We start from the raw sequence: 10830 nt of genomic DNA on the forward strand, positions 1-10830 counted from the left end.
GTGACCGTAACACAATAGAAATTCTATTGTGTCTCATTTTTCCACCATCGATGGGTTAAAGTGTATAATATGCAAGAAGAACAATTTTAATCTTAAATTAGTTTATTCAAATCATACATATTTACAAATTATCTTTTGGTTCCAATAGCAACCAGCCAGTCTGGATGTACTTGGACATCTACTAAGTAGGAGCATTTCGTGTTGTATGTGGTTGATGTACCCTCTTGATTTGATCCTTGCCTGTAATAAAAACAACCATTATAGATTTGACAGAATTAATAACAAGCAAAGAGTTTCTATGCTTACAAGTTACAAGCTATGATATTAAATAACTATGAAGGTGAGACCGCACTATAGTCACTACGCCGCAGCGAAGTTACGCAACAAAAAGTCAATGCTATGGTAATGGAAATGCTGCAGACACTATGTCTCGCCTTAAGATGCATAGTACCATAAATAATTCTTACCTATTCTTGGTTTGATTATCCCAAAAAACTTTGACAATGCCATCCATACCAGCTGAGCATAAAATTGCGTTGTCTGTTGATGGATTATTTGGATCGGCTGAGAGCTTACTAGTTAAACTTGGTTTTCCCACGGCGGACCAATCCAATGACGTTAATTTTCCATGGTGACCACGGAATTCTTGTATACACGTACAAGCAGCTAAATCCCATACTTTAATTTTCTTATCATCACCTGCAAATAATTGAAAATAATAAGTAAAAAGACTACAAGATACTATGTTTGTTAACATTTCTGCAGTTTGGTTAAGGAGGTCAAAGTTGCAAACAAGTTGTATGAGATCTTATGGCACATCAGCTGAGTCATGACTCATGAGTGCGAATATATTTAAATGAAAGTTTTTATCTCGCTTTCTGTTCAGAGCATTTGGCTGTACTGTCACCTGAGGTCCTGAGAGGCTGTTAGGTAGTAGTTTTATATGAAGATCGTGTAGCCATTAATAATATCATTTTAAGAGTGTGTTGCACCAAAATAAACACCAACTTTGCTGAGAGTGCATCAGCAAAGATTGATATTGAACACTGAACAGTATGAGGACCTCAGCGCTGTTCAGTGTTCATACACTCGTGTGTACGCCACATACAGGCGTCTGCGTCAGCCAGCAGAGACGGGAGACCCTGAGAGGCCTGAGAGTGGTTTATTAATAATATGGACCTCAATCCTTTAAGCCCCATAAGGGCACCGGTAATCGCGACAACAATAGAATACAATAGCATTTCCAAGAATCCGCGATCGAAGTATTATGATGAAGGATGATGTTGTAAGCAAGTTTTGCTTCCCTGCTTGGCACATACCTGCACTAGCGAGGTGCTTGCCGTGCGGCGAGAAAGCCAGCGCGCGCACGGGCGTGCGGTGCGGCGCCGCAGAGAGAACGCGTACGAGCCGCGCGTCGCACACGCTCCACAGACGCACCGAGCGGTCCGCAGACCCCGTTGCCAGGTACGCCTCATTCGGGTGAAACTTCACACACTAAAATACACGAATTTTAAATATATTAAAACTCATCAATCCCCAAGCCGCACCAGGCTGCCGCATAACAATTGAATTTATTGTGTCTGCGATTCCCACGATCGAGGTATTACCATTTACCACGCGGCACACGAAGTACCCATGCGTGATTCTTATAACAGGAGATATGCCCCCATACAATAAAATATTTACTATCAGAGAAGTTGTTTCATAGGCATATGGCAGACCTGCTTCATTTGGTTGGGTTGTCAATTATTAGATGGTAGTCAGACCTAACTCAGAACCCTCTGCTGCGATTTTTGCGAATATTCCCTATTCGCAAAAATCGCAGCAGAGGGTTTGTTTACTTTATGTGCTATATATTATTATTATTTATACAGTCAGATCTAAATCTGACATGTTGCACTCGTTATATCAGAATATTGGGAGAAACATTGTCAAACATCGAACAAAACTTTTTGTTTACTGTTTGTGCTGGTGCTGCACTCTAGACTCTAGTCTCTGACCCCATCTGCCTATATATCAATTCCCTTAATGGTACATCTAAGTGTCTACTTACAGTTACGTCTGAGGTATGTCCCACAAATACTCTTACAGCAAATGTCCTGTCTAAAGACCAAAGCTTGGCCGTCTTGTCATGTGACCCAGTCACAATAAACAGTCCGCTTTTGGATACATCCATACACCAGATTGGATAATTGTGTCCTCTTTAAAAAAAAAGTTACAATTTTAAAGCCCTCAACATTCGATAACAAAACATGTCTTAGCTTTTCTAGCCAGTCTTAAGGTTCAACTACTGTTTACCTGTATATAGAAACACAAGAATAATCTGTTAATTTCCAAGCCCTCATTGTATTATCATGTGATGCGGACAAAACAATTTCTTCCCTTGGGAGAATGTTCACTGCTTGTACAGGACCAGAATGACCTCTCAAAGGTATACCTGTACCAATTTGTCTGTAAATAAGGTCATAAGTTAGTTCTCCTAAAAGTTATGAGTTATGACCTATAAATACTTAGGCTGATTTTCCTGTCACGTTGACCACACGCTGACGGTCGGCGCTGGTGGGTCCATATGTATGTAGTTATATGTAGCGTTTTCGAGTCGCGCAGATCACACAGCGCTGACAGCCATCAGCGCTGAGCGCTACGCGGGCATGCGCACCGCGCGTCGGAGCGCGCGGCCGACAGGCGCCGACGCGCCTCCGCCGCGTTCAGGGAGCGTTTTCATGTCGCGCTGAACGCACGCACATACCGATGAATACAATCATGGTCAATCGTGATATATCGATAAAAAAATAATTATGGGATGCTTCGGAGCCATTATATCGAAACAAACATGCGCGTAACAAAACTAGCATAATAAGTATATAATTCACCAGCGAATATCTCAGTCATCCAGGTACTGTTTCTTTATCAGACGTTTTTTCTTTGCTAGATAGTACGCGCCAACAATTTTCACTAACATCATTGAGTTATAAGTACTACCATACTAAGTACTGACATCGACATTATTCGCGTCTGTACTTCACGGTGATCAGCGCGAGACTGAAACGATCCAAGCTGATTGATCAGCGCTGACGAGCTACGCGCGCTGATGGTCAGCGTGGCAGGAAAGTCAGCTTTAATGAAAAAAAAACTTACAAAGAATCATCGAGAAGTACTTCTGGTTCAGGAGGCACACAGCAGGTGAGCTCAAATTCAGAAATATTCTTGTTTATTTTTCTTTTTACATTATTTTGTCCAAGATCCCACAAGCGAATTTCTGAGTTTTGGAATCCTCCACATAACAAATTACAGTATTGATCAGTCTTTGCAGAAACGAGGCTAAAAAATGAATAAGATTTTAGAAAAAGAATATAAAAAGAAAACAAATATAATGAAACATTTTTGTCACTCACTATGAATCTGGTGCAGCTACTTTGTATAATTTTAAAGGTGGCAGAGAATCTCTAACACCTTTGATTGCTTCCTGCAGGTCTGCCATTTCTTTGTCCACTGATTGGTATTCTACATGACCATTGCACTTTGCAAAAACATCTGTTGAGCGATGAATACTATTTATTGTTTTAAATTAAAGTGCAGCAAGTAGCTGAGTAGTACAGGACATCACAAAGAAAGGCATCAAGAAAAATAGCTCTAATAACGGCTACCTCATTTCCATTAAATCTTTCAAGAACTAAAACTTTTTAGAGTACACAACATATTAAAACATACCATTTCTCTCATTCGTTTTGTCATAACAATTTTCTAGTTTGATGTCACAACCATTATCTTCTATTGGCTCTTCTTCATCTTCCTGAAAAATAATGTATTATCTTTAAATATCTATATATAGAAAATATAGAAAGTATCAAATATATAGGCTGGTGTTAGGCTGATAAATGGACAGATAGATAGTGAAATGTCTCTAATAGGATTCTATTTTATCTTTTATATATTCAATCCTGAAAATTTGGGTTCATTCTGACTGCAACGCGATGCGTAGATTCATTTCTAAATTTATACGCACTATTGAAATCTGGCAAATCCACAAAAAATGTATACCGCGCCGCGCAGCGCCTCGCCTTGTCGCGTTGCGGTCTGAATTGACCCTTATGGGTAATTTAAATGTCTTCTACTTACTGATGACTTTTTACTGTCATTATTCAAGTCAATGTGGAACCATGTTTGCAGGACTTGTATAAGGAGGACATGACCATGCCTGGCCAAATAAGCTTTTAACATATTGAGAGCATCTTGAGATAAGTATATGTCATATTTACTGGACCTGCAAAAAAATTCAGATAAATTATTAAATATTAATGAATACAGAGCTACATACTACAACTTTTATAATTACACAAATTTTGATCGAAAGTGGGATATTGTAATTCATGCAATGAAGGATCAATTCCTTACCTAAATGCTGCAATGGATGGTCGAGATTCAACTTCTTGTAGAGTGTAAATTGTTCCTATATCATCTAACAATTGATTCATGTAGTCTTTTTCTGGAGTTTCATTGTCTATTGTACCATTCTGTAGTGAATTGAATAGCTGTTCAAGACTGTTTGGGCGGTATAATGCTGATGGTAAGTTTCCATCAATTGGCTGGTGGTAGGATAAATCCTTTTGTGGTAAAGTTGCAGAATGTCTCTTCAGAAACATTTGAGCTGCTCCTCCGTGCCCACCTCGTAGCATCTCCAAATATAAATGACATAGAAGTGGAGTCAAAAGTCCTAGCAACTCATTTTTCACTTTGTCTATTTTAATATCTTTTATAAAACTTACAAGCCTGAAAGGTTAAAATTACATTCAAAATTAAATTTAACTTTTATAGGTTACATGGAATTCATGTTATTAATATGCTATGAAGGTAAAAGCAGTGTTTTAAGGTACATGAATATTGAATAATGTTAAAAGTATGAATACTACCTTGTATATTGAGTGTCATAGTGTCCTGGATCATTATTTATACACGAAAAAAGAATAGAATTCGCCCGACTAGCTTCACATTGAACTATAGTTGCTACTGCCATCTCTTCAGCACTTCGGCTTGTTGAATTCATGTTATTAAAAACATCAATGTCCTAAAAAAAGTTAAATGTTGTATGGTTACTACTTGTTGAGCTCTGTCTTAAATACATTCTTTTGATTGCTGTCCTTATATTAATATCAGGATTTAGGAAGAACAAATTGTGTAAGGAATACTAATTTTATTTAAAAAATAGACATGGTAAAAACGTTCACAATTCTTTCAGCGTACTTACAGGATAATTTCGTCTCTCTAAGTAGGAAGTAATCGCAGCCTTAACAACATCATTCCTTGTTTTCTTCATCTATTTAATAAATTAAAGTAATTTAACAGGTATTTTTTAAAATAATGCAAAAAATGTAGAAAGAAAAACACAAACAGAAATAAAGAAATCTGAAATTTCCGTTTTGACATTGACATTCGAAAAGACAATGACTGACGTCTGACAAGTGACAATGACAGCAGACAGACACATTTTTTTTAAATTAGTTTGTTTAGACCAAGGTTTAGAGTTTAGACTTTAGTTTATTGGTTCTAGATATTATAATTACATATTATACTTCTATCACTAATATTCAAGATACACAATCCCATACAAAACCTCTCGAAAATCTGTCGCCGAGTAATTGAGTTTAAAAAAGTATACATTTATCTAAAATCAACCTTAGTCATAGTAATTAAAGATCTTTTTATAAAACAATGTACATGTGTGTTTACAAAGCAATAAATTTTTACAAACGACGCACGCTTCAAACTAAATTCAACCATCCGCGTATATATATTAAAGTTTAAATTATTACAATGCCAAAAAAGCACATCAATTTTACAGCCGCACTTCGCCGTTTGCTTCGCCGCTGGAACAGGGCGAAGTGAAGTATGAGTAGAGTCGAACTGTTCAACATTTTTTTGTTGATTGTAATAATTTTAATAGTCTATCTTTTAATTTTTTCCGAAGTTTAATGTATAAAGTGTGGAGTAATTATTTTTACTTGTAATATTATGTTGTTCTAATATGTTTAATTTTATAATTAACTAAAATATACGTGTATACATTGAATATAAATGCTTAGAACATACAACGCTCGCTAAAGTCGGCTTGAAAAATTTTTCTTTCTTTGCCGTGCTATATATGATATCCAATCTCCACATCTAATTGGATCTCGAGGAAACGACAATTGTATAAAATAAATTACCCAGGTTCTGGTGCCAGGGGGGGGGGGGGGGGAAATTACCCAGGTTCTGGGCCAGGGGGGGGGCAAGTCTGATTTTTCATTAGCTAGGTGCTTATAAAGAATAAAAAATTTATAATTTTTAGTTGTAAAAATATTGTATTGCAAACAAATGGCAAAAATTAGTTTTCTTTAATTTTTATAGATAAAAGTACTTAGTAGAGACGTCAACATGATCCAGGGGGGGCAGCTGCCCCCCCCCTCGGTACGCCCATGTAGACATATGATTTGCATAATATGATTAATTTCTTCCTTGATCGTAGATTTTTGACATTTGCAGAGAGATTGGATCCAATACGGTCATAGAAATAGGTGTTGCCAGTTATTTAATATAAAAAAAAAGTTTTTAATTTCTTGTTCGATAATAATAAATGTTTCAAATAATGTAATGTAATTATTTTTCTAATTATATACTTGGATAATCTTGTTGAAATAACAAAAAAAAAAGCCATATTAAAAATGACGATGTCTTTTGACAAATCGAATTCTCTGAGATCTAGTAACCCTGAGGTAACCCAATACCTGTCAGCGTTAGCGCTCTCCATTGGCATATATTACCACATATGACGTAAAATAGGATCAATGAAATATGATAATGTAATACGCAGATATGATCAAATCATCATACATATTGGATCCTATATATGATCATAGAAATGATCCAATATAAATGATAATGTAATACCCCCCTTAATAAAAATAATGTAAAACTGGAGGCAACTTTGTCGATAGTACTTGTTGTTAGAAGTACTTTAGATAGCACCATTTTTTTGCCCTGTTACCTGTACCTATCTTGAATCTTGATTCTTGGAAGTTGGATATCTGCAGATACAGTGTATCTGATACACGCTTTTTAGATAAGACAGATTTTCGGTTACATCTTGTAAATCATAGATAGCAGCTTGCGCGATAGCTTACTTGTACCTACTGTGTACAGCACTACTTACATAAACTTACCTATAACAGTAGCACGATTCATAACGCATTACGCAGCCCACTCAGATGTCAGTCAACATGTCTCTTCCATTGCAACTGGTTGTAGCATTCCTCACTTGCTTTGTTATTGTTTCTCATTCATCGTCACTAAATAAAGTTTTATTTGATGGGGACTATGAATTTATAGACCTAACGTACCCGTTCGACGCTGAAACAATTTATTGGCCAAACACAAGATCGTTTGAGTTCACGAAAAAGGACGAGGGATATTACGAAGATGGGTCATGGTAAGAAAATAATTTTTTTACAAAACATTTGGTCATAATTTCTTGGTTTTTGATGTAGATTCTTCTTGATGTAGATATAAAATTAAAGTATTTTAGGGTTCCGTACCCAAAGGGTACCTAGTTGTAAGCCGTGCGGTTGTATCGACATTTTTGTGTCGTTACAACTTTTCGTCTTCATTTTTTCTGTCTAGCCCCCTTTCGCAACGCGCTATAAGGAACTTCGTTCCAATAATAATGTAATATGCATTATACATATTTAACAAACACGCATACCTATAACGACGAGGCACCTTTTATAAGACAGCTACCTAACGCACTCGAACATAAAATATGCACGGGAAATGAAGCTCTCTCTGCGCCCTGTCATAATGTGCGCGTATCTTAAAAGTATAAAGTAGTAAGTACCATCGAGGAAATTTATTCCTAGGCAGTTCACGGGCCGTATGTCATGTGGTGGTCAGTTCAATGTTAGCTGTAATCGATCGGATGGGTTTGACGTAACCCGACCAAATTACTTTATAGGCCCCCCATCTGCCTAGGGATCAACTTCTTTGATAGTACACACTTAACTTTATTCTTTATGTACGCTCAACGACAAATTACCAAACTGCCCTTGGTAAGTGCCAAGTCCAGCGTGAATGCGAACCACATAAAACCTCGACCAGCTGTAGCCTTCACAATGACACATTTACATATAAAATTATTGTCAACGATCAGGGCCGTCTCAAGCCCATGTGGCGCCCGTGTGCAAATATTACCCTAGCGCCCCTTGCAAGCGCGCGGTCAAAATCAAATGGGTACCAGTGCCGGTCCCAGTCAAACTTTCAGTTGGTGCGAAAACCAAAAGCGGCGCCCTTCTAGATAAAACTTTTGGTTCAGCCAATCGGCAAACGACCAAGCATGAGTCGGACTCACGCACGAAGAGTTAAAGCAAAGATAGGCAAAAAACTATTAATCTGAGAATTTCAAATCTCTAGCATAGAGAATAATGAATGCCATCTAAGACCTGTCTATGACCAGAATAAATATGAGGTGAGCCCATAAAGTTAATATTCCGCTAGATATATTAACTTTATGGGTGAGCCGTAAGCCCGTCAACTACCAAAAAGTTAATACTTTTTACTTTTTTGAAGACCAGACCACTAGTCACAGTCGAAAAGACGTAGGCCATGTTTTTCTATAGGCGCGTCGCAGAGATGTGGAGGAGGTTTGGTTAGGATTCTGAATGCCATCTAAATCAAAAAGTGTATCATGATACCCATTTTGAAATAAAAATATATTTTATTTATTTATGAATGAATATTTAATAACCCTCATTTTCGTCGATTGGCATTAAAACTAAAGAAGATGGCAATGGCCCTGAATTGCCTTCTGCCAAAATTTGTGGTCCATGGCCCACCTGCAGATGGCTTTATACAGGGGTTCTGCAGTCCTGTTTGGGCGGAACACATAAGTGCCCGGAATAGATAGCAGCTCAGAAGCCCGCAGCATGCGTTAGCGCTGCGGATACTACGCTGCTATCGAACCGTTAGCTGGCGAAGCGGCGTTGGCGCTGACAGAGTCCCCTTCGTGGGGTCTGGACTCTGGAGGCTCGCGTGTTGTCGGAGGGTGTATCAACACACAGCCGAGTTTAAAAAGCGAGGAGAGCGGGTGCTATCAGACCTGGCAACCTGATGGTGCCACCAGGCGCATGACATTACAATACGCACCTGGCAAGACCAGATGGCGTCCCCAAATTCCGGCCGCCGAACTGTGAAAGCGATCCTTCGATCGATTCAAAGGGCGCACTTACCTTCGGCCATTACCTGGACCATATGGACAGGAGGAAACCGTCGCCTAGGTGCCACCGCGTTGTGTTGGAAATTTAGGGACTGAATATACACTTGTAACTTTTTTGTGCTTAGTGTATAGTGCTAGATACTCGACTCTACGGTTGGTAATAGATCGGCTAGGTCGGCTCACAGAAAACCGGCGTGAAGCAGCGCTTGCGCTGTGTTTCGCCGAGATGAGTGAGTTTACCGGAGGCCCAATCCCCTACCCTTTTCCCTTCCCTACCCTCCCCTATTACCCTATTCCCTCTTAAAAGGCCGGCTTCGCACCTGCGGCTCTTCTGATGCTGCGAGTGTCCATGGGCGACCGAAGTTGCTTTCCATCAGGTGACCCGTTTGCTCGTTTGCCCCCTTATTTCATAAAAAAATAGCACTCAGTAGTCAGCACTATTCGTTCTCATTAAGAAAACGTTTATTTGCTTCAAGGTACGCAGCAAATGAATTTGCGGCAGGCGAGCACGGCGGTACTCATATAGACGCTCCTTACCATTTCGACGCCCAAGGCAAACAAGTTGGTGACATACCACTGGAGAAGCTCATAGTTCCATGTATGTATTTGAATACTTATTAAATACAATACAATATTTCTATAGTCGTAGGGACAAATCGACACAATGCTCTACCAATTTTTGAAACATAATAATAATAGTATTATAATACCAACTAATATTTATCATGACGATCTTCCAACAATTTTTTGTTCTGAAAAGACGATAGCTCAATGCTAATACAAATAGGTACTCAGAAGTCATTTTTTATTGAGCTCACATCATATTATGTGCTATCGCTTTTGAATACGAATTGCTAATTTGAATAAAATGAAGTGTTGGAAACTGTTGGAAACAAAATATTTGAGTCAGATTAATAAAAGTTAATTTTCATGTTTATTTGTTTCAAATTTTCAATATATCAGACCGACCATCTTCTCGAAACAGGTATGCAAAGCAGGACTGTACAATTTGGAAAACGTGAAGCTTGACTCAGATGTCCCAGGTATTACCAATTAACCTTGCATGTCACCGGTGTAAGTCACGCTTAACTTTAAGATAGGTTGGCAAAACTGAAAGGGACGATAGGCGCAGGTGTAACGTGTACAGTACTAGTTAGTTACTCTGCCAAAACTAGTTAATTTTCATCATTATCGGAATAATATATGGGTACCTACTTACGTCTTACAGTTACGTGCGGAAATATTACTACGTGTTGAAAACGCATTAGCGATAAATAAATGCACGTATGAATGCTAATGAATACGATTTTCTATGTGGACTCGGGACAGAGTATATACTTAAGACACGAATTTTTTTAACACTGTTTAAAATATTTCTAAAGCTGTCTTCTTTATAATCTAGTTATTCATTTTCAGAATATGGATGCACAGCTTTTGTGATGCCTATGAAGATAAGAAAAGGAACTGGAGCACCTGTGCGATTAGCTGCCGTTTGTCCTAAACGAAAACTTCCTGACAGATTTTAATATGATTGAATGATATTCTTAAGATTCGAAACTGGAAAGATGTTACATTTTACTTCAATTAAA

At 38.1% G+C, this 10830-nt stretch overlaps 2 protein-coding genes across 2 annotated transcripts; one reads left to right on the forward strand and one right to left on the reverse strand.

Annotated features, from left to right (window-relative positions):
* Positions 1-84: 84 nt before the first annotated feature.
* Positions 85-5381, reverse strand: LOC121725520 (TAF5-like RNA polymerase II p300/CBP-associated factor-associated factor 65 kDa subunit 5L). The gene is made up of 12 exons (XM_042112527.1): positions 5246-5381; positions 4911-5065; positions 4396-4770; positions 4120-4264; positions 3712-3793; positions 3396-3534; positions 3139-3321; positions 2299-2451; positions 2054-2201; positions 1320-1494; positions 468-699; positions 85-240 (listed from the first exon to the last, which is right to left on the reverse strand). Exons 1-12 carry the CDS (start codon positions 5312-5314, stop codon positions 129-131), a joined length of 1968 nt encoding a protein of 655 aa, XP_041968461.1. The 5' UTR covers positions 5315-5381; the 3' UTR covers positions 85-128.
* Positions 5382-7211: 1830 nt separating this feature from the next.
* On the forward strand, positions 7212-10828 carry LOC121740464 (kynurenine formamidase-like). The gene is made up of 5 exons (XM_042133159.1): positions 7212-7462; positions 9718-9839; positions 10002-10069; positions 10227-10284; positions 10658-10828. Exons 1-5 carry the CDS (start codon positions 7242-7244, stop codon positions 10765-10767), a joined length of 579 nt encoding a protein of 192 aa, XP_041989093.1. The 5' UTR covers positions 7212-7241; the 3' UTR covers positions 10768-10828.
* The last annotated feature ends 2 nt before the right edge of the window (positions 10829-10830 follow it).

The sequence above is a fragment of the Aricia agestis genome, chromosome 3 (assembly GCF_905147365.1).
Source record: "Aricia agestis chromosome 3, ilAriAges1.1, whole genome shotgun sequence".
Classification (NCBI taxonomy): Eukaryota; Metazoa; Arthropoda; class Insecta; order Lepidoptera; family Lycaenidae; genus Aricia; species Aricia agestis.